The 27,596-nt window shown below is 51.8% G+C and overlaps 1 protein-coding gene across 2 annotated transcripts in view; it reads left to right on the top strand.

Annotated features, from left to right (window-relative positions):
• Positions 1-25,096, top strand: part of BDH1 (3-hydroxybutyrate dehydrogenase 1) — a 64,091-nt gene extending 38,995 nt beyond the window's left edge. For both annotated transcript variants that reach the window (XM_015132625.3, XM_015132624.3), the window contains exons 3-7: positions 1,934-2,006; positions 2,993-3,103; positions 14,794-14,935; positions 21,997-22,149; positions 24,191-25,096. In XM_015132625.3, coding sequence (XP_014988111.1) covers positions 1,934-2,006; positions 2,993-3,103; positions 14,794-14,935; positions 21,997-22,149; positions 24,191-24,660 — 949 coding nt within the window. In that variant the 3' untranslated portion in view covers positions 24,661-25,096. The remainder of the gene's footprint in view (positions 1-1,933; positions 2,007-2,992; positions 3,104-14,793; positions 14,936-21,996; positions 22,150-24,190) is intronic.
• Positions 25,097-27,596: the final 2,500 nt, after the last annotated feature.

Below are 27,596 nucleotides of genomic sequence, written 5' to 3'. Positions count from 1 at the left end.
ACATCCTGGAGGCAGAAGTGGTTGGTTGGTAGCAGAGTCTGGGTTACAACCCCTGGTCTCCTGATTCCGAGTCCAGGTGAGACACTTTCCCCTGCAGTCCACCCTGTTACAGAGGATAAAAAGGCACGTTACAGACTAGGAGAAAAATTTTGCCTGCCACATATGTAACAAAGGACTAGCAGGTAGGACATCTGAAGAATTCTCAACGTTCAACGGGGTAGAACAAACAATTCAATAGAATATGGGTGAAAGACATGAAGAGGCATTTTACCAAACATATGGTGCTATGATCTGAATATTTGTGTTCTCCTCAAATTCCTGTGTTGAAGTCCTAACCCCCAAGGTATTGGTACTAGGAGGTAGGGGCTCTGGGACGTGATTAGGTCATGAAGGTGGAGCCCTCATGAATGGAATTAGTGTCTTTATAAAAGAGACCTTTGCCATGTGTGAGGTTACAGTGAGAAAACATCTGTCTATGAAGAAAGTGGGCCTTCACCAAATACAGTCTGCTGGCACTTAGCTCTTCAACTCCCCAGCTTCCAGAACTGTAAGGAACACAATTCTGTTGTTTATAAGCCACCCAGTCTATGGTATTTTGTTATAGCAGCCCAGACAGACTAAGACAGGTGACACATAAACATGAAAAGATGTTCAACACTATTAGCCTCTAGGGAAATGCTGATTGAAACCACAGCGAAATATCATGATACCATTTTCAGCATGGCTAAACTAGAAATAGTGACACCACCAAATGCTGACAAGGATATGGGGAAACTGGGTCGCTCAGACATTGCTACTGGGAGTGTAGAATGCTACAGCCACTTTCATAAACAGTTTGTCAGTTTCTTAAAAAACTAAACCTACAACTACCATATGACCCAGCAATTGCACCCCGATCATCTATCCGAAAGAAATGAAAACTTAACGTTTGCACAAAAACCTGTGTAGGAACGTTCAATCAGCTTTATTCATAATATGCCCAAATGGGAAACAACTCAGCCGTCCTTCAGTGGGTAAATAGTTAAGCAAATTGTGATACCCGTGTGTCATGGAGCACTACCTAGCAATGAAAAAGGAGCAAATTATTGATACATAACAATCTGGGTGAATCTCCAGAGGATTATGTTGAATGAAAAAAGTCAGCCCCTGAAGGATACATACTGTATGATTCCATTTATATAACATTCTTGAAATGCTAAAATTATAGAGATGGGGAACAGATTTGTGGTGGTTAAAGATGGTGTGGGGTGGGAAGAAAGTAGGTGTGGCTATAAAAGGGTACCATGAAGGATTCTCATGGTGATGGAAATTTCTGTATTTTTATTGTATCCGTGTCAATATCCTGGTTGTGATACGGTAATACAGTTTTGCAAGATGCTACCCTTAGAGGAGATTAGGTAAGATCTGGCATCTCTCTGTATTATTTCTTAATTGCATGCGAATCTACAATTATTTTGAAATAAAAAGTATGATTGAAATAACTATCAGGAAGCTTAGCCTACTGGGGATTAAGGCATCGAAATTGTAGAAGGCTTTAGCAAAGCTATACTACTGCAAGGATAGTTCACACTTGAATTAGCTTGAAACATTACCTATCTATGTCACCTTAGAAAGCAGAAAATGGACCTTCGTTGGAGTGGACACTGGATGGCCAGGGTTTGGCAGAGCCTGCCCAACAAAAATAGCTTCGAAATTGACTTTATTCTCAGGAAGGCTCTTCGTGGACAGTGGCAAACATAGCCATAGCAAATGCTGGCTCACTTCCTGTCAGCCAGCAGCCTTGGTGGAAGAGGGCCTCTTACTCAGTTGTACAGCAAGCTGTCTCCAGGAGCCGGGGCTGCAGACACAGCCAGTGTGGCTGAGGGTCTGTCTAGCTGCTTCTGCCCAGGAACAAGGTCTGTCCTTGTACTCACGGCTTCCTTTTCTCTTGCAGACGCCCACTATTGCTTGGTTCTACTTCCTTTATCCCGACTGGCCGTCGGACTTATGCCGGTGCAGTGGAGCCGGTGAGTGGAAGCCCAGCTACCTGGGAGCCAGTTGGATGGTCAGAACCCTTGCCTCTGGGCCCCTGGGCCCTGAGCTACCCTCACAGTGGGGCTTTAGTGTTTCCAGGACACTCGGAGCCACTTTCTCACTTAAACCTCCCCCAAAGCCCCTCATCAGTAATGAGCTCACATACCCCCATCCTTCCATGTGGGAAGGAAGCAGTAATGAGGCACTCCAGCCCCTCCCAGCCAGGAAGGTATCGGTGGAGGCCTAGTGTGGAGCCAGAACTCCCAGCCCCACCCAGCAAGTTAGGGGTTAAGAGTTTAGACTCTGGAGGTCTGGCGCAGTGGCTCACGCCTGTAATCCCAGCACTTTGGGAAGTTGAGGTGCGTGGATCATCTGAGATAGGGAGTTCGAGACCAGCCTGACCAACATGGAGAAACCCCATCTCTACTAAAAACACAAAATTAGCCGGGTGTGGTGGTGCATACCTATAATCCCAGCTACCCGGGAGGCTGAGGCAGGAGAATCACCTGAACCCGGGAGGTGGAGGTTTTGCGGTGAGCCGAGATCGCGCCACTGTACTCCAGCCTGGGCAACAGCAGCGAAACTCCATGTCAAAAAAAAAAAAAAGAAAGAAAGAAAGAAGAGTTTAGACTCTGGAATCTCTTAGCCCTGGTTTCAGTTCCAGCTCTATCACTAACTACACTGAGCATTTAAACAAAGACCACTGTTTCTCACATGTAGCATGGGGGGTTGTAGATGAGATTCTAAAGGCAGAAGTAATTTTCCCAAGCAACGTTGCTGGTTGGTGGCAGAGTCTGGGTTAGAACCTGGCCTTTCCGCTATACCTTGGTGCTTCTCCGGACAGCAAGAACAAGGTAGGGAGGGCCAGGCTGGGGCCACTCAGGAAGCACTAGCTCTCACTGCACAGAGGGTGGCGAGGCCTGGCCACTCTGCCCCTGTACTCCTGGTTCCTAACATGGAATCTGACCTTGTAAAACAGGTTGGCAGCAAAGCTGTGCTGGTCACAGGCTGTGACTCTGGATTTGGGTTCTCGTTGGCCAAGCATCTACATTCAAAAGGCTTCCTTGTGTTTGCTGGCTGCTTGATGAAGGTAAGAGACAGTTATCTTCTTCACCATGGTCTTTTACACAAAGTCATTGTTTTATAGTCTTTTAAAAATTCCTTTCCTAACAACCGGCTCACCTTTGCTTAAACCAGCCTGTCCATTTTCCACTGGCTTCAGTCCCACTTGTTCTTCATAGCTTTGTCCATCCATCATCCATGCACCCATCCATCCATCCTCTCATCCATCCATCATTTGTCAAATGCTATCATGTACCTGACACTTTGCTAGGTGCGTAGAAGAATGAGATCTTGTCCCTGCCCTGAAGTTGCTCCCTGTCAAGTGGTGAGGAGACAGCCATGCGTAGACACAGCCGAAGAATTAGAGTGAAGAAGATTCTCAGGGGTGTGCGAGAATGTTCGGTGAGACTATATAGAAGGAAGGGATAGACGATGGCAGGCCAGAGGAAGTGACATTTGTTCTGGGCCATGGCAAGTAAGTAACGCTGCCATAGGTGGGGACTGGGAGGAGTTACCTGCTGGACAGGAGGACTATCCTGAGCAGAGGCTTGAAAGCATGAGGCTCCTTTGGGACACATTGAGGAGAATTTAAGGGGCATGAAGGGAAGCACTGGGACCTGAGACTGCAAAAGCAAACAGTGGGCAGGTCTCCAGTTAGAGAGTTGTGCGCCCACCACCACCGTCCACTTTCAGAATACTCCGTCACTCGGAATTCTCTCTCTCCACCACTGGGAGTTAGTCTCCACGAACACCTCTAGCCCCGAGCGGCCACTGATTTCTATTTCTGTAGGTTTGCGTTTCCTGGACTTTTCATCTACATGGAATCATACAATCCGTGGCCTTTTGTGCCAGGCTTCTTGAACACTTAGTGTAATGTTTTTGAGAGTCATCCATGTTGCAGAATGCATGAGTAGTTCATTCCTTTGTATTGCTGAATGGTATTCTATTGTGTGCCTATACTATATATATATATATTTTTTTTAATTTAATTTTTTTTTTTTTTGAGACAGAGTTTCACTTTGTCACCCAGGCTGGAGTGCAGTGGGTGCAATCTCGGCTCACTTCTACCTCTGCCTCCTAGGTTCAAGTGATTCCCCTGCCTCAGCCTCCCGAGTAGCTGGGACTACAGGCATGAGCCACCAGGCTCACCTAATTTTTGTATTTTTATTAGAGATGGGGTTTCACCATCTTGGCTGGCTAGTCTGAAACTCCTGACATCAGGTGATCCACTTGCCTCGGCCTCCCAAAGTGCTGGGGTTTCAGGCGTGAGCCACCGCACCCAGCCACCTATACTATATATATATATATATATATATTTTTTTTTTTTTTTTTTTTTTCTTTTTTGAGACACAGTCTCACTCTGTTGCCCAGGCTGGAGTGGAGTGGAGTGATCTTGGCTCACTGCAAGCTCTGCCTCCCAGGTTCACACCATTTTCCTGCCTCAGCCTCCCAAGTAGCTGGGACTACAGGCGCCCACCAACATACGCCCGGCTAATTTTTTGTATTTTTAGTAGAGACGGGGTTTCACCGTGTTAGCCAGGATGGTCTCAATCTCCTGACCTCGTGATCCGCCTGCCTTGGCCTCCCAAAGTGCTGGGATCACAGGCGTGAGCCACCGTGCCCAGCTATACTATATTTTTAAAACATCCATTCACTAGTTAATGGATGTCTGGATAAAAATGTTTGGATTTTGGGTGATTGTGAATAATGATGCTATGAACTTTCACATACGGGTCTCTCTGTAAATGTGTGTTTTCTACCTAGCTCCTTTTAATGAAATTTAGAAGCCAAGATCTGGGCATCAGGTGAGCTCATCGCCAGTGGCGCTCGGGGCATTGTTCATCCTGCCCCCGTCAGTGGACAGAGCTACAAGATGTATATATCATATCATCACACAAAAGCACACACATGCACACACTCTATCTATGGCATACATATAAAGTCAGTGTAACCTTGTGATTTTATTTATTTATTCATAAAATCATGAGGTTATGTTGATCTACTCCAATTCAACACAAAGCATTCTTCCTTGCTTATCTCATTCCAAATTTGTTTCCTCCTTCTCCTGCAGTTAGACCCTAATTCCCATCTCAATATATTTACTCAATTGATTAGTCCTACAATACACACAACGTAGTTTCAGAATCGCTACATTCATACCATTACAGAGGGCAAAACTTACTAAGTAGATGTGTCGGCTTGGATCCTCCGAGAAGTCAATGCCAAAATAGGGGTAGATGTGCAAGAGATTGATTAGGGAAATGCCTAGAATGTTTCAAGGGGGAAGGGGCAGAAAAAGGCGGGGAAAGCTTTTGATTGCAATACAGAGTGTGGTAAGAAATCGCAAGGAGGCCGGGCGCGGTGGCGGGCGCCTGTAGTCCCAGCTACTTGGGAGGCTGAGGCAGGAGAATGGCGGGAACCCGGGAGGCAGAGCTTGCAGTGAGCTGAGATCGCGCCACCGCACTCCAGCCTGGGGGACAGAGGGAGACTCCGTCTCAAAAAAAAAAAAAAAAAAAAAAAAAAAAAAAAAAAGAAATCGCAAGGAAGGAAGATTAGGGAGGCAGAGCTTCAGACTGCCGTGTTTGTCGTCTGAGAGTCTTGGCTGGGACCCTGGGGAAGCCCCAAGGAAAGGTTGTTTGTTAGAGGAGGCCAGTGTTGGCCAGGAATGGTCCTGCGATCCCTCCGTGTGCGGCCATTGGCTGAGGGCAGGCCAGGCACGTGTGGTCGCGGCGTTCACGCCATGGCTGTGAAGTTGCAGGGGTTGCGATGGTGTAGCTGTCAACTGTTCCTGCAGCGGACTTCCCTGAAGGGAGGTCTCAGTGGGGCACCTCCGTAGTTGCCACAGTAGAGCTTATTTAGGATTTCGTTAAAGTGTTTTTTGACTTTAAAGGTATGACTGAAGGTATACAAAGCATTATTATTACTTTTTCTAAGACGGAGTCTTGCTCTGTCGCCCAGCAGGAGCTGGAGTGTAGTGGTACTATCTCGGCTCACTGCAACCTCTGCCTCCCGGGCTCAAGCAATTCTCTCGTCTCAGCCTCCCGAGTAGCTGGGATTACAAGTGCCCACCATCACGCCCAGCTAATTTTTGTATTTTTAATAGAGACAGGGTTTCACCATGTTGGCCAGGCTGGTCTCAAACTCCTGTCCTCAGGAGATCCACTCACCTTGGCCGCCTGAAGTGCTGGGATTACAGGCATGAGCCACCACTCCTGGCCCAAAGCACTATTTTTAAAAGTTACTTGTATTAATTTTTGTTTTTTCTTTATCACTATATTATTTATTTGAAATATAATGCCATTTATTTGTGATCTATTTTCCTTGTTGTTGATTCTTGTTGATATAATTTAATTTCTGAATATGTAAACCATTAACAAGCCTGTAAAGTCAAAAATTATACAAACAGGTAAAATCAAAGTAGCGTGATTCCTTCACCTCCTATCTGTTCCACTCCATTCTTTCATTTTCCCTCATGTTACACAAGTGTTTGCATATTGCATATACTCTTTGGTTTTTTAAAACATTAACAATGTATCTTGGAAATCAGTTTGTATGTCCTCACAGAGTCTGTATGGCCTCAAACAGTCCGTATGGACCCGCAGAGTCCACATAACCCCACAGAGTCCGCGTGACCCCGCAGAGTCCGCGTGACCCCGCAGAGTCCGTATGGTCCCGCAGAGTCCGTATGACCTCACAGAGTCCGTATGGCCCCGCAGAGTCCGTATGACCTCACAGAGTCCGTATGGCCCCGCAGAGTTTGTATGACCTCACAGAGTCCGTATGACCTCACAGAGTCCGTATGGCCCCACAGAGATCTTTCTCACTTTGATAACGGCTTTGAAGCACCCTACTGAGTGGGTGGGTCATAATTTACTTCACCAAAATCTCCTGTAGATAAGCATTTAGGTGCTTTCAATATTTTGCAATTACAAATAATGCCACAATGAATAACCTTGTAGTTTCATTATTATTGGGGGGTTATCCCTTTTTTTACTTTTTTTTGAGATGGAGTTTCACTCTCGTTGCCCAGGCTAGAGTGCAATGGCCCAGTGTGGGCTCACTGCAACCTCCACCTCCCGGGTTCAAACTATTCTCCTGTCTCAGCCTCCCAAGTAGCTGGGATTACAGGTGTCCACCACCACCCCTGGCTAATTCTTGTATTTTTAGTAGAGAGGGGGCTTCACCATGTTGGTCAGGCTGGTCTCGAACTCCTGACTTCAGGCAATCTGCCCGCCTCGGCCCCCCAGAGTGTTGGGATTACAGGCGTGAGCCATTGCGTCCAGCCATTGGGGGGCGACCTTTAGAGTAAATTCCTGGGAGTGAGATTGCTCTTATCAGAGGGTAAATAAAATATATTGTCATTTTAAAGATGTTCCCAAATTTTCCATCATAGGGGTCATGTAATTTTACATTCCCTCCCGGAGTGTTTGAGTGCCTATTTCCACACAATTTCATCAACAGAGTATGCATCAAGCTGTTGGTTTTTGCCGCTCTGATAGGTGGGAAATGTACCTCAGTGTTGTTTTTATTGTGTTTCTCTTCCGAGCGCGTACCCCTGTTCTTTAAGGACATGACCCAGAAGCTTCCCAGATATCAGCTGTGCTCTCATTCTCTGGGCCAGAACTTAGTCACATGGCCTTACCTGGCTGCAAGGAAGGCTGGAAGATGTAGTGAGTATTCTGAGACAATATGTACCTGGCCTAAAACGTCAGGCATTCTACTGCTGCAGAAGAAGGATGGAGGGAAGTGTGGGCATTCAGGACAACTTGCTTTCTCTGTTCAGTGGGTGAGACGTTTGTCTTTATTTCAAGGCCGTAGGAACCCAGGGGAGGAATTTTCCATACTATGTTTGATATCTTTGTAATATTTGATACCTATTCAATGTAAAATTTCAATAATATAAACAAGTACAAGAAAGCATTTATATTGACACGCTCTGAACATCCTTCCATCTGGATCAGAGAAGGTTTTTTGTTCTTTTCATCTTTACTTCTTTTGAATTGTGAAAGCGGTAAAACAAATTCATAATAACTTCAAATAATACAGAAGTATATTATGTAACAAAGTGAAGTCTTCTCAGTCTCTTGTTCCAAGGCAGCTTAAACGCAGGTGTATACATTATTTGTGACTTTCGCTATTACAGGTTGAGTATCTCTTATCTGAAATGCTTGGGACCAGATGTGTTTTGGATTTTGGATTTTTCCAGATTTCGGAATATTTGCATTATACTCGCTCAGCATCTGTGATCTGAAAATCCAAAATCCAAAGTGCTCCAATGAGTATTTCCCTGGAGCATCATGTCAGCACTCAAAAAGTTTCAGATTTTGGAACATTTCAGATTTGGGATTATTGGATTAGAGATGCTCAACCTGTATTAACAAAGCCTTGGTGAGTCACGTTGCACGTACGTCTTTGCCTCCTTCCACTGGCGGTTCTTGGGAACACTGTGTAGATGTGAAAGTGCAAGTTGCAAAGGCGTGCAGGTTTTAGGTTTTGTTCAGATCCCCAAACTGCTCCCTTGAAAGGCTGTCGCACTCCTGACAGTGCTTGAGAGAACCCGTCTGGGGAGGGTTCTGGGGAATGGGTGTGGCATCCCTGGTGCTGGGTTCTTCTGCAGAATGTGGACCTGCCTCAGCAGGTCCCAGCAAGAACCATGATGCCATAAAAATGTTTTAAAGTCCCTTGTCCGATGTTAGGCTTCTGTGCCATTGTGCTGGCTTGGCCAGTGACACAGGGAGCTACATTCACATTCCACAGCACAGGACAGAGGCTGCTCAGTGCTGCAGAAGACTCTTCAAAAGGGCCTTGGGTTCTAGTCCCAGATTGACCACTAACCCCGGAAGGGGGCAAACATGTCTCCTCCCTGGGCCTCGGTTTCCTCTTACTTACACCAATAGGATTGGACTGGCGGTTTTAGGTCCTTCCACTCCTGCAACAGTGATTCTAGAATAGGTTGACTGGTATTTTGAAGAAAGTACCAGACAAGCTCATTGGCAGGTTATGTCTGTTGGTATCTACCTCTTGACCTATTCCATCTGCTATCTCAGACCAGTCAGGCAAGTCAGAAAGCAGTTAGCACCACCAGAGACTTTGGATAAGGCACCATGGGAGTTGAAAGGGGGAATTTGTTTCTAGCCTGATTCTGTAGTGTTAGCCCCATAACGGATTCTGGCCACATCTGTACCTAAACACTCGGTCTGCTCTTGTTCAGAATTAGTGTTCCTCTTCTGTCTCATATCTCATTGCCTTGGGCCAACTCAAGGACTTAGCTCCAGCAGATGTCTGCCACCTCCTACGTCACTGGCTCCACGCTCTCTCCTGGGTCATTTCAGCATATACGCGCGCGCACACACACACACACTCACTCATACACACAGACCTACACCACCATATCCTGTGCACATTACCTCCCCACATCTCTGCTCCTTGTTGCAGAAAAGCACCCCCAGAGGGGGTGCAACACACCTGGATCAGGCTTTGCCCCATCACGCTGTTTATGTACTTATTTATTCAGCAGATGTTTACTGAGCACCTACGATAAGCTGCCAGTGTTCCCTGTTGGAGATACAGCATGTAACAACTCAGTGAAAAGTTCCTGCCCTTGTGGAGCTTAGATTCCAAGGGGGAGATGATAGACAAGGAATAAGATAAGTAAATTGCTTCTCCGAGGGCTGGTAAAAGCAGTAGAGAAAAATAAAGCAGGAAAAGAAGATGCAGCATGAATGTGGTAGATGGGGTGTCAGATTTTCAAGAGGGAGGAAAGATCACACCAAGAAGGTAAAAATTGGAGCCCCCTCATCCAAAGGAGGTGTGGGAGTGAGTGTCACAGAAATCCAGGGGAAGAGGGACAGCCCAGTGCAAAGCCCCAGGAGGGAGTGTGCAGGGTGTGCCTGAGAAACAGCACAAAACGCCTGTGGCTGAAGCAGAATGAGCGGGGAGTAGCGTGAAGTGAGGGGCGCGGGAGCAGATCTTGTATCAGCACAGGGAAGGCTTAATGAGAGGTGGCGTCTCACCACCATCTGGAAGGATGAACGGGAGCTCCCTGTGAAACGGGGGCAGGTGGCATATGAGGCACTGCTAGTAGTTTGAGGTGGCCAAAGCCCAGTGCCCTGGTGAGCTGGGAAAAGAAGGCAGGACCAGACCAGGAAGGTCCCTGAGTGCCTCTGACCCAGCTTTTGTCAAGGATACCAACAGCCCCCATTTTCCCAAATCCATTGGCCACTTCCCAGACCACATCGTGCTCCACCCAGCAGCAGCTTTTGACCAAATAAACCACCCTTGCCCGTAACACTTTGTTTCTTGACTCCATGCCCTCAGGGTTCTTCCCGTCTGCTTGCTAGCTCCTCCTCCTGCCTATCCTGTGAACATTATGGTGCCCAGGCTTGCTCCCCTCTGAAGTGTTTCTAACACGTGTGATAAGATGCTGACATATAACATGGGTTGAGCGTCCTCATGTTCTTCCCTGAGGTGCTAAACCACCTTAACATGTATGCTAGAGACTAAAACCTTTTTGCCAGAATCAGCTCATTGGCTGCCTCAGTATTATAAGAAATGGAGGTAGAAGAGGTTGAGTGACTGGAAAGAGCTGTTAGTGTGCTGATATTTTCCCTCTGATGGCGAGTAAAATGAGGTGGGCTTCACATGAATGCCTTGGAGAGCTTCTGGACTTCTCCAAGTTCTGGAACTCCCCGGAGAGCTTCTTGGCTTACCACGTGTGCCCTGGAGTCTGGAGGCCACAGAATGTGATGCTAATGTCTACCAGAAGAAGTCTAAAGGCCCGAGATTGAGGTAGGAGTGGCTGGTCTGGGAGCAGAGCACAGAGAGCTGGTGGGGAGAGGGCTGTCCTTCTACCCGGGCAGGTAACAGTTGCCTGGCCCTGTGTGGACAATAGAGAGAGCTGCTTGGAGTCACCTTAAGGGCAACCATCCAGTGAGCTGGCTAGGAGGATCCACGTGGCCCCAGCCAGAAGCGGGTATATCACTGAGGCCAGGCTGAGGGAGCAGATGCCCGGCTCGGGGAGGCACGCTGCCCTGCCTCTGGAGCGGTGGTTGGAGGTCTCCAGGGCAGAATATTTGTGGACTCTGCAGAAGCACCCCAAGAAGGAATAGCTGGCTTTTGTGCACCTGCCATCTCGGGGCAGCAACAACAGACAACAGCCAGCCTCAGATGACTACAGTCTTGCCCCTAATTTGCTGCCCCGGATCCAACCTTGGAAGGATCAGAAATAATAGGAGGGGAGGAGGAGCTAGAAAACGGTGAGAAAGACAACCTCCACCAGCACCTACTTCCCGCAGCCCTCAGGGCTGGGCAGGGGAAAGCTTTACCTTGCATACAAGTTTGGGAGTTTAGGTTTTCAAACTGGGCTGGGCTGGAATTATTGGCTTAAGAGACTGAACAGGATTCTTCATGCCAAAACAAAGAGGCTGTCTGTCCACTGTCTGAGAATGAGTGGAAAAGCTGTAAGACTCGCCTGAAATTTCATCCAGGGCTGGAAAAAAATAGCTTACAGGTGAGGTTGAAAGGGACAGTAAGATTAAAGAAGTGGGTTTATCAATAAGCCAGTTGCACAGGCACCAACACAGGCACCAACACAGTGGAAACAAAAGCTTGTCCCTGAGCAGCCGGACAGAGGTGGACAGAGACTCCAGAGACCTGCAGAGGGAGCACAGAAACTCTGGGGCCAGGGAGGTGGTATGGCCCAAGGGGCAGTCTTGGTCTGAGGACACGTAGACCCTGAAGGCGACGGGCCAACAGAGTCTGCAGCCAGCAGGCTGAGGGTGGTTGGGAAGGTTTCCCTGAATAACTGGGGACACACTGGTAGTTTCTCTCCCTGTTGGCGTGGTTGTCAGGAGCGGGGTGTGGAGGCTGCCCAAAGGCAAATGAGGGTTCCTGGGGGCCTGTCAGGTGAAGACAGGAGGGTGGCGTTGCTCTCCTGCGGAGCGTGAACGCTAAAGCCTGAAGCCATGGCAGTGAGAGTAATCCCCTAGTTTCCTCTGAAAGAAGACTCTTCACTGTCAAACTGCCAAATTAAGAGTTTACATGGGCAACCTGACTTGGAGTCGGGGGGGTTCCCCTGAGGACTGCAGGGACCTTGTGATGCTGTCTGGATCACTGGAGAGGTCTTGTATAGGGGTCTGAGAAGAGCTGAATGATAGCAACAGGGTTAACCAAGTCCCAAGAGGAAGGACATTTAGACGCCTCTTGTGCATTTCAGCTAGAATCCCCCTTCCCGAGGTTCAGTCCACGTGAGCTCCACTCCAAGGGGCATTTGAAGAGCCACCAGATGGAAGACTGTATTAAAGCAAGACACGTGTTTTCCTGGCACCTGTGTGCCGCCTGTGGAAGAGAGGGGTCTGCAGGCACCACATCGTGGCACCCTAGACTTGAAGATGGCATTAGTTCTTTCTTGGTGGGGTCCTCTGTGGGAATGACAGCATGAGCTCCAGGCCCATCTGTCCTCTGCGTCTCATGCCTGTGTCTTGTTTGGGAAGCTCGGCACATCTAGGGGCTTTCAGAGCCAAACTTTAGACCCACCGAGCCTCCAGCCTGGCTGCCCTGTCCGAAGGCCTCCCTGGTGCCAGGCCCCTGCAGAGACTCCGTGGTCACATTGCTTTTCCGAAGGGCCACTGGGGAGGCTCCTTTCAATGGAAAACCAGGCTGTGCAGATGACAGTCGAGGAAAGGAAGGGGTGTTAGGGGAGATCAGCGCGACCTCCTGTCCAATGCCTGGATTGTCTCTGTACCACATTTCCCACACCCCATCCTCAAGCATGCCCCCAACCCCCAAACATCCCTCCTACCCCCAAACAACCCCCCACCCACACTCATTGCCTAAACACCCCCAGGCAGCCCGTGCCATCTCCAGACTGAAGATCACACCTCATTTTGAGCTGAACTTGACTTCTTGGTCCTGGCTCTGTTCTCCGTGGCTGCATGGAACAAGTTGGCTTCCTCAGTCATGTTCCACTCAAGTCTTCTCTCCGGGGTGACTATGTCCAGCACCTCTGGCCCCACTGGGCAGTCCCTTCACCATTTCCTCCTCTGCCCTCTGAAATTGCATGATGCGATTTCTCCTGTCCTGGGGTTAGGGTTCTTCTGGTTGAAAGCATTCAGAAGGCTCAGCCCTGACATGCGCTGACCGTCCTGGGCTTTCCATCCTTGCCTGCGCCTGGGATGTTTGCTTCGGTAGCGGCTGTGTGTGCCATGGGCAAGCCCTTGGCTGGAGAGTGGGCATTTCTCTACCCCTTTATTCTTGGCAGCTAGTCCAGTCCTCTTACAAGAGGCATTACTAATGCCATGCACCACTCAGGAAAATCACTGCCAATTAAGTCACTGATGACCAACTCTGTTTAATTTTCACATCGAGTGTAGCTCATGCCTATCGTGAAAGAAACCGTGTTTCATCGAATAGGATGAAATATGACAATACAACCTGCCTCGTACTTAGCACCGTGCTCAGGACAGTGGACACTCAGGAAATGCCGTCTGCTTAGATGAAAGCCCCCTGGCAGCTCGGCAATGCCCACAGGCAGACCCCTGCCCACCTCACCTCTCCAGCCCTGTGTCCACCACTTCCTTATGTGTCTGCACTGCCTGCTACCGATGGCTTATGGTGGTATCCTCTCATCTCTTCCCCCAGTGCCCCATCCCCATCGGCCCCCTCTTGCGAATGTCCTCAGCTGTCACTGCCTTTGGAAGTTCTCCCCTGCCCATCCCTCCTGTGTCCCTCCCACCTCCCGCAAGTTTCCATACAGCACACAGTCACCGTGTTGCTTATGTACTCTTCACCTGTCTCCTTCCCTAGAACATGACTCTGGGAACGGGCTGAATTATCGATCTTGACCTCCAGTTCCTAGCACGGTGCCGGAGCACGATAGAGGCCCAAGAAATGTTTGCCGAGCGAGTGACGCCTTTCTCGTGTTTAGCAGTACCTGAATTTGTGTGGTGCTTTAGACTCTGACAGGCTTCTTACAAATCCATTTCCTTACTCTATGAGTCTGAGCAGGTCAGGACAGGTGGTGATGTTCCTGTTTTACAGCCAGAAAAAATGGACACCGGTTAGGGGACACCCCTGAGTGCACAGAGCCTGCTCAGTGACTGAGCTGGGATTAGAGGCTGGCTCTGGCCTCTTACCAGTTTGGAGTTGATGGGCCCTTGGCTTAGAACAGAGGTGACAAACTGGCAGCCTGCTGGTCCTACGTGGCCTGTGGACGTGCTTTGGCCCACACAGTGTTTTGTTTTGTTTTTGTTTTTGTTTTTAATGTGCGTAAGTTGCCGACACTTAAAAGAATTAAGAGATTTCCCAATTACTAGCTTAAAAATGTAAGCATCTGGCAACCCTGGGCTTGCATCCCCACATGGGTAATTCCTGACATGTCCTGTACTCGCCAGGGCCCCCACCTGCCCCACATAAGTTTGCAACCCCTGCTTGGAGAAAGAATCCTGTCGTGAGGCCTTGGGGGCCGGCTCTCCATCCTGTTCATGGTGTGTCTGTGGCATATAGCTCGGTGCTTGATAGGTCATCAGTGCTCAGATTAAAAAGGACGGCACGCTGGTGGGCCAGGCCTGGCCAGGCCTCCAGAGAATCCCGTGGGCAGTTGCCAACATGCCTGAGGCGTTGGCCGGGACTTGAGGCCAGCTCCTGCCTTGGCAGGGGTCCCCAGGGTCTGCCTCAGGGTGGGAAGGAAGGAGGTAGAAACAGCTCTTCTCTCCTCCCCAGGACAAAGGCCATGATGGGGTCAAGGAGCTGGACAGCCTAAACAGTGACCGATTGAGAACCGTCCAGCTCAACGTCTGCAGCAGTGAAGAGGTGGAGAAAGTGGTGGAGATCGTCCGCTCGAGCCTGAAGGACCCTGAGAAAGGTCGGGCGCCCCTTCGGGCGGCAGGGGTTGTGTATGCGGCCATTCCAAGGGGCGCTTGCTAAACACCACCTTCCATTGGCTGGCACCCTGCCACCGCACTCCTTTCCTTATTGTTTAGAATCTTCCTCCTGCACGATAGGAGGAAGGGGATGACACTAAACACACCCGTGCAATAGGGCAATGGAAAAATACAGGCAGGAGGTGATTTCAGAGTTCATGGAGTGCTAGGTGGCTACGCAGTGATTCAGGTCAGTTCAGCCAACACCCAGTGATGCCCTCTCTGGCCCAGGAGCTGGGTTGGGTGCCGGGGACACAAAGCTGGTCAAGGCACGGTATGTCCCCAGGACCTCATAGTTCAGCCGAGGGACTGAGTTCAAAATCAGGGAGCCGTGCATTGAGAGAGGCAGAGCAGCACAGGAAAGAGGGGTCTGTCCAGCCGTGGGGGTGCAGTGGAAACAGGCCGGCTAAGGCAGATTGTGGCAGAGAGCAGAGATGGTCGTTCCAAGAGGAGGGGAGAGCAGGAACCACAGCTGGGAGCAGCGCAGGGAGGGTGGTGGGGGCTGTTTGTCAGGCAGTGGTATTAGCCCAGCACCTCAACATGAGCCACGGGTCAGGTCACCTGGAGGGGGTGGCGGCAAAGGAGGGTGGGGAGGGAGGTCTTGGATCCCAGGCGAGGGGGCTTGGCCGGTCTCGCGACAGCACTGGGGAGCCACTGAAGGGGTCGTCCTGAGGGAGTGGCCTGGTCGTTGTGAGACTTGTGAGGCTCCCTCTGAGGACGGCAGTGGCAATGTGCAGCTGGATTGAAAGGGGGAGTTAAGCGTGGGTTCGAGGGTCCGGAGCTAGGGTGCTAGGTGACGGGAAACAGGAAGGGTCAGGTGTGAGGAGTATTGAGAAGGCGAAGCTGGCCGGACTTGGTGACTTGGATGTGGGGATGAGGTGAGACGTGAAGTCCCTGTCCTGGACACCTGGTGCCCCGCACTGCAGGAGCAGGTTGGGAGATGGGGAGATACCGAAGCGCCCACCCTCAGGGAATGTCCGGGCTGGAAGAGCCGGTGCCCACGGCAGGAGGTGACACTGGGAGTCGGGCAGATGCACAGAGGGACCCCTGGGAATGTGAGTGTTTGGGGATTAGAGGATGGGGAGAGACAGCTGTCAGAGAGGTTGGATACAGTGCTCCAGAAGCTAAACAACAGAAAGTTTGGGGGAGGGGGCAGTACCAGTAGCCAACAGGGTCAAAAGCTACAGAAAGTTTCAGTGGCATAAGGACTAAATATCCTTCCAGTTCAGCCAGTGGAGGGCCTTCGTGGGAGGAGCTCTGCCTCCAACCTCGGGAGTGCCATTCACCTAGAATACAGCAATGGGGGACGGAGCTCCCTGGAGCCGGCCGCCTAGCAGCATCTGGAGAAGCGAATCTATGACGTTTACCTTTGAGCTCCCTGACAGCCCAGGCAGAAAAGGGATGCCTCATTCAGGCCTCTGCTTTCCCTCAGAATGGGGTGGGGCAGCTCTCAGGAGCTGAGGAAGGAGGAGGAAAGGGCAGGAGTGACCAGATCCCATGCTGGGAGCTCTGCTGAGCCTGTATCAGCCAGATGGATGTGCTGTCTCTCAGAGCAGCTGCCTCAGAGGCTACGCATGTGGCTATCGGTGACGCTGCTGCTCTGCCTGTCAGTGATGTGCCGCCTCATCAGCCCACCGTCCCTCCCATCCTCCCAACAGGCCATTCACAGGCCCCTCTGTTCTCTGTTCTCACGGAACATCTGTTTAAGAATTAACAGGCAGAGCCAGCGCTCCTGTCCCGTTAAGAAAAGGCAGGATGGGTCCCGCTGGGATGATTACCAGCTCAGAACCTGCAGCCTGCTTCGCCCCTCCCTGGCGGTAAATTCTCCCTCCCACCTTCCCTGGGCAGCTGCTGTATTGCCTTCATAAACTACTGGGCAGGAAAACAGCTGCATCAGCGTCATAAAGCCATTGATTATAGTGTGGGTTTTGTGGTGATTTAAAATGCCCAGGGAAAGGCATCATCACCGGAGACCCGAGCAGAGAACGCACCAGGCGGGGCTGCTCAGGCTGGCGGTCCTTGTCCCCTACCCCCTGCCCCCTGCCTCTGGGGCAGAACCACTTCCACTCTGTGTACTGGACTGGCCAGGTAGCCTAACCTGCAAGGCAGGGCGGGCCCGGCCCACACAGAGGGGAGGCGTTCACCCCCTGCCCGGGGATCTGAGCTCAAACCCCAGCCCCAGCCTGATGCACAGACCTTCCCCTGCTGCTTTTTCCACGCGGTGCATTCCGAAGGGTGAGTAAACCACTCACCATGAACTTCCTTAACCAATATTGCATTTTTTTGGGAAAATGATTTGAAGACGTTTAGGTCTGAAAAAACAGCACATCTGTCAGATATGCAGTGGTGTGTCCCCCATCTCCCGCTCTCTCTTTCTTCCCCGTCTCCCTCTCCTCCCTCTCCCTCTCCTCCCTCTCCCTGCTTCCCCTCTGAACTCTGGCTCCTGGCCTCGCCTCTGCAATCCCCCCTCAGGCAATGCCGGCTGTGAACTCCAGGTGGCGCCCTCCCGGAGCGTTCCCACCCGCTGTGGCCGCCACCGACCCACACCCCACGCAGGACCTGTCAGAAGGGCCCTCTCCCCCTTGCCCCGCCGAGGGGGCACATTTGAATGGCGAGTTTGATGCCCTGCAGCCTGGCTCTGTGGAACAGTTGCTGCTAAAGCCCAGGGAGCCAGGCACGGTGGGGGGCGAGATGAAGAAGATTGTCTGGTGAGAGCCGCAGAGCCATCTGCCACCGGTCCCCACGCCCGCAGGACGCTGAGGGACGGGACATCTGGAGCCTGGGACCAGCCCTCCCTGTCCCCACCCCAGGGGACACCGAGCCAGTGGGCCCGAGAGCTGGCTGTGGGCACGGCCTGATCTTGGCACATCACTTACCAGTCAGTCAACATTTGTTTAGTTAATTAATTAGTTTATGTTTTTGAGACAGAGTCTTGCTCTGCTGCCCAGGCTGGAGTGCAATGGCGTGAACTCGGCTCACTGCAACTTCTGCATCCCAGGTTCAAGCGATTCTCCTGCCTCAGCCTCTCAAGGAGCTGGCATTACAGGCGCCTGTCACCACACCCAGCTACTTTTTTTTTTTTTTTAAGTAGAGAAGGGGTTTCACGAGGTTGGCCAGGCTGGTCTCAAACTCCTGACCACAGGTGATCCACCTGCCTTGGCCTCCCAAAGTGCTGGGATTACAGGCGTGAGCCACCATGCCCGACCTGGGCTTCACTTCTTATTAGAAATGTGAACTTGGGCTTGCACCTGCCCCCTGTGTGGGCCTCAGCTTGCTCATCTGTGAAGTGGGAGAGTGATCTGAGAGCTGTCCAGCACTCATGCCTGGATCAGACCACTATAAGAACATGGGAAGAATTTCAACACAAGTTGCTGTCAGGCTGACGGGGCAGCAAAACACACGCAGGGGAGTAAGGGAGAAGCCTGGGAAAGGCCTGGCCTACCATGCTTCGGGATAGAGACCATTGAGCAGGAAGTGACTGATGAGGGGGTTAGCCTGAGGGGGGATGGAGACCATAGACCAGGAAGTGACTGATGGGGGGTCGGCCTGAGGGGGGATGGAGACCATAGAGCAGGAAGTGACTGATGGGGGGGGTCGGCCTGAGGGGGGATAGAGATCATAGAGCAGGAAGTGACTGATGGGGGGGTGTCAGGCTGAGGGGGGATAGAGATCATAGAGCAGGAAGTGACTGATGGGGGGGTGTCAGGCTGGGGGGGGTCAGCCTGAGGGGGGGTGGAGACCATAAAGCAGGAAGTGACTGATGGGGGGGGTCAGCCTGAGGGGGGATGGGAGGGTCTGCCTGAGGGGGGATGGAGACCATAGAGCAGGAGGTGACTGATGAGGGGGTCAGCCTGAGGGGGTATGGAGATCATAGAGCAGGAAGTGACTGATGGGGGGGTGTCAGGCTGAGGGGGGGATGGGGGGGTCTGCCTGAGGGGGGATGGAGACCATAGAGCAGGAAGTGACTGATGAGGGGGTCGGCGTGAGGGGGGATGGAGACCATAGAGCAGGAAGTGACTGATGGGGGAGGTCAGCCTGAGAGGGGAATGGAGACCATAGAGCAGGAACTGACTGATGGTGGGGTTGGCCTGAGGGGGGATGGAGACCATAGAGCAGGAAGTGACTGATGAGGGGGTCAGCCTGAGGAGGGGATGGAGACCATAGAGCAGAAAGTGACTGATGGTGGGGTCGGCCTGAGGGGGAGATGGAGACCATAGAGCAGAAAGTGACTGATGGTGGGGTCTGCCTGAGGGGTGGGGTGAAGACGGAGGTAGAGGAGTGAGTGAGACAAGGAGACCCAGGAGGAGGCTTCTCCAGCAGCGCAGGAAAGAGGACCCAAGCAAATGCCAGTGGAAACAGGAAGGAATAACCGACCCAGCAGAGGAAGCCAGCAACAGCCTGGGGCGTGGGGGCTTTGTCCTCAGACAGATCTGGGTCCAAATCCCACCCTCCCCACCTGTCAGCTGGGTGACACTGACCAAAGTGCTTAACCGCTCTGAGCTTCACTTGCCTCAACCGGATATGAGACAATTTAGGATCTATTTTACAGGCTGGTTGTGAGGATCAGGGAAGTTAATGAATGTAAAGGGCTTAATTAGGGGCCTGCCAGCTGTCATGTTGATCTTGATCTGTAATATTAGCAGTACCTGATGACTCATTCGATGGGGGAGGGGTGGAGGAGCTGGAGGACTCAGACGAAAGTAAAATCATTAACGAAGAGGAGGAGCAGGCTTGGGCAGCTTGGAAACTTGATGTGAGGGTGGTGGTTAGGGTGAGTCAGGGACCTGTGGGACATTCAGGTGGAAGTGAGACAGGAGATGGGACGAGGAGAGAGCTGTGACTCCCGAGGAGAACTGGGAGGCCACTGGTGTGGAGGCCATCTTGGGGTTGTTGCAGGAAAATTGCTGTTGCCCAACCAGCGGGAATGCCTCCGTGAGTTTATTCAGAACACTGGCTGAGGACTCCAGGTGGCATCTAGGTCCACCACCTCTCAACACTCATCAAAGCTGTAATCCAGGGGCTGTGTGTCTTCACGGGTCATGTTTCATTAAACTTTTTTGGATAGTAGTGTCAAATGTCATTGTTTTATTTTTGGGTAGAAAAAGGGCTGTCTGCATTTTAAGTCATGGGATATTGTCCCTTATGAATCAAACACAAAACAGCCGGAAAATTCACAAACATGAAGAAGATGAAGACACCTAAGAGTTGAAACAACTTTGAGAGGAACAGGATTAGGCCAGGAAATGGGGGGCCACTTGTGTCTGGGGGCAGGTGAAAGAAAGGTGTCAGGGTGGATGCAGGAGATGCCTGGGGATCACTAATGCCGAGGGGGAAGTGAGCCTCGAGGAGTCCTGGCAGTACTGATATTGTAGCGAGCCTGAGGAGAGTGAAGACTGGGGGTGAGGTCTTGGCGTACCACCCTGGAGACTGTGGAGAGTGCAGAGTGAGGACAGCTCAGGGCTGGGACCCAGTGTGGTATGGAAGGGAGATGGAGAGGATTGTGTGTGTGTGTGTGTGTATGTGTGTGTGTGTGATGGAGTCTTGCTCTGTCACCCAGGCTGGAGTGCCGTGGCATGATCCCGGCTCATTGCAACCTCTGTCTCCTGGGTTCAAGCGATTCTCCTGCCTCAGCCTCCAGAGTAGCTGGGATTACAGGCGCCCGCCACCACGCCCGGCTAATCTTTGTATTACAGGATAGAGTGTGTTCTTGGAAGCCTGGCGTGGAGGGAGGGAGATCAGGTAGCACAGTTACAGAAGGATCTTCAGGATATGGAAATGTGGCATTTGTAGACATTAATCTAACACACATTTGTGTGTATCGAACTGAAGGGCTGGAGTCATGGGCAATGGAAAAGCTGAAGTTGCGTAAAAGAGAGGGAAGGATCGGTGTCTATGGTCTCGAAGACAATGTGGAAGTGTCAGCCATGAGAGGTGGGGAGCGGCCGGCTGCTCCTCCTGGGAAGAGAAGAGGGTGAAGACTCAGGGCACGTCTGCAGGGAGACAGTGGGAGCTCTGGGGTCGTTGTGGATGACGCTGATCCTGTCATTAGCATCTGAGTGAGGTCACAGGTGAGACCTAGAGCAGGGAGACACCCACAGGGTTTGGTGGAGAGTGGGAGTGTGAGCTCTTCATGGACACTGTGTTAACCAGCAATTTCCTTTCTCTAATAAATGCCCTTAATTCTCCGTAATTGAAGGAGAAGGCACCAGAGGGCAGTGAATGAAGCTTTAATTTGGGTAACACGGAAGGAAAGCAGCTAGAGACCAATTACTCTGTCATTTACACAAACTCATTTCCATGATTAACTTGGAAAATGAAGCAGCACCGAGTTCCCACAAGCAGGGATGGTCCCAGGACAGGAGCTCTGCTCTGAGGCTGTGCCTTGGGAAGGAGCACGGGGCTTTGGCCACGGGAGAGTGAACCCTGAGGGTTTCCACAACAAAGAGGCAGGGCCCAGCTCTGTCCTGAGGCTCTGACCCATCCAGCCTTTGCCCCCCAAAAAACTGAACTCAGAGAGGTCCCTGCAAAACACAGCTGCCTCCGCGTGCCCGCCTCCCCTGTGATTTCCCTGGCTTCTGGCAAGAGAAGAGAAGATGTGAGCGAAAGCTCAGAGGCAGAGATGAGTAAACAGGAACGGGGTGTGAAACTCAGGCTGTGGGGATAGGATGGGGTGGAGTGGAGTGGCAGTGGGAATTTGAGGTGAGGTGAGATTCAAGGCTAGGGGACACGGCAGGCTGGGTCATGGTGGGCCCAGAGAATCGAGCCAGGCAGATGTGACATGAGCACTGGACATTCTAGACGTAAGGGAGGGTGGCAGTTAGCACGTTAGGCCTCTTTACCTCCCGTCATTCCTGAGTGACTCTAGAAAGTGTCTGGAGAGCACTGGGCAAGAGGCGGGGAAGTCACAGGAAAGGAGTGGAAAGGAGGCTGGCCTGCAGGCTGATGGGCAATGCCTGGGGCCAAGCCCCTGTGGTCACCGCGCACCTGTCCCTCTCCTGTCCAGGGATGTGGGGCCTCGTTAACAACGCCGGCATCTCCACGTTCGGGGAGGTGGAGTTCACCAGCATGGAGACCTACAAGGAGGTGGCAGAAGTGAACCTTTGGGGCACAGTGCGGACGACGAAGTCCTTTCTCCCCCTTATCCGAAGGGCCAAAGGTGAGTGGGAAAGGGAGCTCCCTCCTGCCCCTGAATCGGCCCCACATGTTCATCTTTGCTTAGAATGGACATACCTGTCCCAGCAGCTCCAACGTCCACAACACAGCAAGGGTGGCCCCAGGGGCTGTGCTGGGCCTGGGTGGAGGTGGGCAGAGGGGCTGTGGCCAGGGAGGGGGAGAGAGGTGTGCGGCTTTCAGGAAGTAGAGCAGGTAAGAGGTCAGTGGTCTATGCAGCAAAAGCTTCAAGATTTTAGCAGCCACCCACTCTGGGAACCTAATCTATAGAGAGAATCACCCTTTGCACAAAGCTGTGTATATACATCTTCGTATCAATCGGGTGTGGTTAAGTAAAATTTGGCATATTCATTCTATGGTTATTTATACTGTAGTTTAAAAAATGAGATCATTGTGCTATTAGGAAACAATAGTAATAATCAAGATTAGAAATTTGGAAAACCAAGAAAACACCCAAACCATGTGGGTGGCCAAATGTGAGCAAACCTCTTCAGAAGTCATTGACTTGGATTTTTTCCCTGACATAGCAAACAACTGTGGCAAAAAGGGTAAGATCCATATATCTACGGTGAAGTCCTAGCAACAGTCGGCGTGAACACAGAGGGCAGCTGTAGGATTTTAGATGAAAACCCCAACCCTTCAGTGACTTCAAAGAGTTTTCTGAAAGGTGCCTCCACCCAGGATGGGCTGAGTTCCTTCCCGGTACACACCTGGATGGGCCGAGTTCCTTCCCGGTACACACCTGGATGGGCCGAGTTCCTTCCCGGTACACACCTGGATGGGCCGAGTTCCTTCCCGGTACACACCTGGATGGGCCGAGTTCCTTCCCGGTACACACCTGGATGGGCCGAGTTCCTTCCCGGTACACACCTGGATGGGCCGAGTTCCTTCCCGGTACACACCTGGATGGGCCGAGTTCCTTCCCGGTACACACCTGGATGGGCTGAGTTCCTTCCCGGTACACACCTGGATGGGCTGAGTTCCTTCCCGGTACACACCTGGATGGGCTGAGTTCCTTCCCGGTACACACCTGGATGGGCCGAGTTCCTTCCCGGTACACACCTATAGGGAAAACTGGTCCCAGATCCGCCTGGGCTTCCCCGGCTGGGCCAAATGCAAACCACTTCCAACCCCTCTGTTCCCAGGGCCAAGAGGAGCTGCAGGAGGCCCCTGATGTCCCCAGGTTGGGCCTGTGGCTGAGGGCCTTTGGAGGAAGAGGAGTAGGGGGGTCACCACACTCTCCCAATGCCCAGGACTCTCTCCTCATGTCCTAGCCCTGAAGTCAGGTTCAGAAACCCTGCCCCTGCCCCCGCCTGCTGCTCTGTTTTCCAGGCTGTCCTGGGCTCCAGCCAGGCTCCACCCTACCTGGGTGGAATGGAGTTGGGAGTTGATTCTAACAGCACAGGCCCTGTCCTCTTTCAGGGCCATCTGAGGGCTCCCTCCCAGCTGCAGCCCCAGGTACTTCCTCCTCTGCGCTCCAACCCCTATCGCCAGTGTTGCGATCAGTGGATAGACACTTGGCACATCATACTACTGGAGCTGGATTTGAAGCTCCATAAGGGGAAGGGGAAGCTTTTAGGCTGTATTTCTCCCTAACCAGCACCAGACCTTGCCTATAGTGAAAGCTCAGATCCACACAGACAGCTGTCTCGCTTCCCACTTCTCCCCTTGTGTTTTCAACCCAAATTATCACCGCATCGGGCTTGATCTGGTTTTTGAGTCAGTTGTGTGTTGCCCATCACACTGTGCCCTCCTGGTACACAGTTATGTGTTGCCCATCACACTGTGCCCTCCTGCTTCTCAGTCACTTGTCCTCCCCTGTCCGGCCTGGCACAGCCAGGTTCCCAGGGAAGATCAGAGGTGCCGATGCTGATGCGTGGGTCTGAGCTGGCCTTGCCTCCTGAATGAGAAGGCTCCTGGGTGGGTCAGAAGTGGTTCCAGCCAAGCCTCTGGAGACACGCCTGACTTCTGCCCTCCATGTCATAGGGCAGTGCCGCCTTAGCAGGTATCTCTGTCACCCTCTGTAGGCCGCGTGGTCAATATCAGCAGCATGCTGGGCCGCATGGCCAACCCGGCCCGCTCGCCCTACTGCATCACCAAGTTTGGGGTAGAGGCTTTCTCAGACTGCCTGCGCTATGAGATGCACTCCCTGGGCGTGAAGGTCAGTGTGGTGGAGCCCGGCAACTTCATCGCTGCCACCAGCCTCTACAGCCCCGAGAGCATTCAGGCCATCGCCAAGAAGATGTGGGACGAGCTGCCTGAGGTCGTGCGCAAGGACTACGGCAAGAAGTACTTTGATGAAAAGATCGCCAAGATGGAGACCTACTGCAGCAGTGGCTCCACAGACACGTCCCCTGTCATCGATGCTGTCACACACGCCCTGACCGCCACCACCCCCTACACCCGCTACCACCCCATGGACTACTACTGGTGGCTGCGAATGCAGATCATTACCCACTTGCCTGGAGCCATCTCTGACATGATCTACATCCGCTGAAGGGTCTCTCTGTGGCCTCTGTCGGGGATCCCTGGTGGAAGGGGAGGGGAGGGAGGAACCCATATAGTCAACTCTTGATTATCCACGTGTGGATTATCCACCATTCCAGGAAGACCCATGACTGGTTTTAACATTAACCAAAGGGAATAACCCAACCTGACTTGTTTGCATAGTGAGTGACTTGGGCCTCCACAAGCAGGGTGTGGAGTGGCAGGCAGGGGCCTCTCAATCTCAGGGCAAACACGGTGAATTTGTCTCTCTGGAGATCATTTCATACAGCGATTTTGAGAAAAGATCTTTATATTAAAAACAGATTTATTATAGAATGGAATCAAAACTCCTTCATATCTTCAAGCCAAATTATCACTTTAAAAAACTATCTCATTTGATCCTTAAGCCAGTCTCATGAATAAAAAGGACAGATTTTTTTCTTTTGTACATGAAGCATTTGCAGCTTAAAGAGGATGCATGAAATAACCCTTTTATCGCTTATAAATAGTGCCAGTCATGTGTTCCTGCCACTGCTGTGGAAACACTTCACATTTTGCATTCCAGGACTGTTTTGGATACATTTGCCCAAGAATCTTCTGACTAACTCTGTGTCCTCATCTGAGCCACACATACCAAGTGCCCACTGGTACCTCTGCATGTCCATGGTGCTGTGTGACTGGCCAGCCAGCAGCCAGTGACTCAGAGCTGGCTGTATGGAGGGGTTGGGAATGTTTATGGAGATTTTTTATTTGTTTATTATTATTATTATTATTATTTTCAGACTCTTGCTTAGTCTCCCAGGCTGGAGTGCAATGGCACCATCTCGGCTCACTGCAGCCTCCGCCTCCCTAGTTCAAGCAATTCTCCTGCCTCAGCCTCCCGAGTAGCTGTGGTTATAGGCACCCACCACCACACCTGGCTAATTTTTATATATTTAGTAGAAACGGGGTTTCACCATGTTGGGTAGGCTGGTGTCGAACTCCTGACTTCAAGTGATCTGCCTGCCTTGGCCTCCCAAAGTGCTGGGATTACAGGTGTGAGCCACCACTTCTGGCCCTGGAGATTTTTACTTGAGATTTTAACATCCTCTTTTAGGACTCAGGATAGACTTGTGTGGAGGTGCTCTCTGGCTGACAGGATAGGTTGTTACTGGTTTGGGTCTGCTTGGTTTTGCCTTGGCTGGGGCCAGTGTCAATGGGGCAGGCTTGGCAGGAGCAGTGGTGCCATGGCAGGGCACTGTGTCATCTTCTCCCCTAGCAGTGGATTTGGGGTCCCTGCTTGCCTCACATGGTGCTTACACATATGCGCGGGCGTGTGCGTGCACACACACACACGGTGCTTACACATATGCGCACGTACACACACACACACACACACACTGGTCTGCAGGGCTTCAGCCTGGCCTACACACACACACACACACACACACACACACGGTGCTTACACATATGCGTGCGCGTGCACACACACACAGTGCTTACACATGCGTGCGTACACACACACACACACACTGGTCTGCAGGGCTTCAGCCTGGCCTACACACACACACACACACACACACACACACGGTGCTTACACATATGTGTGCGTGCACACACACACGGCGCTTACACATGCGCGCGTGCACACACACACACGGCGCTTACACATATGCGCGCGTGCACACACACGGCGCTTACACATATGCGTGCGTGCACACACACACACGGCGCTTACACATATGCGCGCGTACACACACACACGGCGCTTACACATATGCGCGCGTACACACACACACACGGCGCTTACACATGCGCGCGTGCACACACACACACGGCACTTACACATATGTGCGCATGCGCACACACACGGCGCTTGCACATGCGCGCGTGCACACACACACACACGGCGCTTACACATATGCGCGCGTACACACACACACACACACACACACACACACACACACACACACACACACACACACAGGTCTGCAGGGCTTCAGCCTGGCCTTCATTCCCGCCTCGGCCTTATTTTCAATTAAGAAGTGATGCCACTTTAGGCAGAGTCTGCATGATCACTTCTGGGGTTTGAGTTTGAAAGCTGCCATCCCTGCAACTGCCCAGGGCCTGTATGTTTGGACCAAAACCAAACACCGCTGTCCTCCAGGTGGCTTTAGGCCTAGGGCAGGGTCCCAAGCGCCAGCCTTACAAATCCGACCATGACTGACATTTCCGCCTCTCCCCGGGCGGGCTGGGCCTGCCGGTAGAGGGCGCCCGCGTCCTCCGAAGCCGGCGCCGGCCTCCAACGCCCCAGACTCCCGAGCGGCCCCCCGAGCCTGAGGTTTCTCACGGCGTTCGGGATTCTCACCTCGGAAACTGGGAACAAAGAAGCAAGCAGCACCCCTTTAGAAACAGTGTTCTCGCTCTTCCAGCAGCTGCCTGGCCCGAACCTGGAGTCTGGTGCCAGGAGAAGGCAGAAGAACCCGGGCAGCTGGAGTGGGCTGTGGGGTTCAGGCTCTCACACAATGGACAAATTCAGCTTGCCTCTTGGGCCTTTGTCCCCGCTGTCTTCAGACAGGGGTCCCCTGTCCCAGCTCCCCTAGGAGGAGGGAGGGGAGGCAGGCAGGGATCCAGAGCCCGGAGGGGGACGCTTGGTGGCCGTTGCGTTTACATAACAATGGGATGCTTTTGTACCGTGGACCTTGTTCTAGCAGGACCCTTTCGGAATTGCATTTTTACATGTTGGGCGAATTTGTTTCCGTGCTGAAGTTGATTGAAGGAAAACAGATGGAGCCTTGGAGTTGCACGTGTGCATCCCTGCCTGGGAACTAGAGGAAGGGGGGCCACATACTCTGGGTCCAGATCAACAGACCCGAACGTCAGAGAAGCTGCATATGCATATGTGTCTATTGGAATCTTCTGAGTAAGCCAGAACTGCTGAGCCAGCCTATATAGGCTGTTCTGGTT

The sequence above is a fragment of the Macaca mulatta genome, chromosome 2, assembly GCF_049350105.2.
Source record: "Macaca mulatta isolate MMU2019108-1 chromosome 2, T2T-MMU8v2.0, whole genome shotgun sequence".
NCBI classification, from domain to species: Eukaryota; Metazoa; Chordata; class Mammalia; order Primates; family Cercopithecidae; genus Macaca; species Macaca mulatta.
The sequence above is the reverse complement of the archived record's forward strand: the minus strand, read 5'-3'. Positions and strand labels throughout refer to the sequence as shown.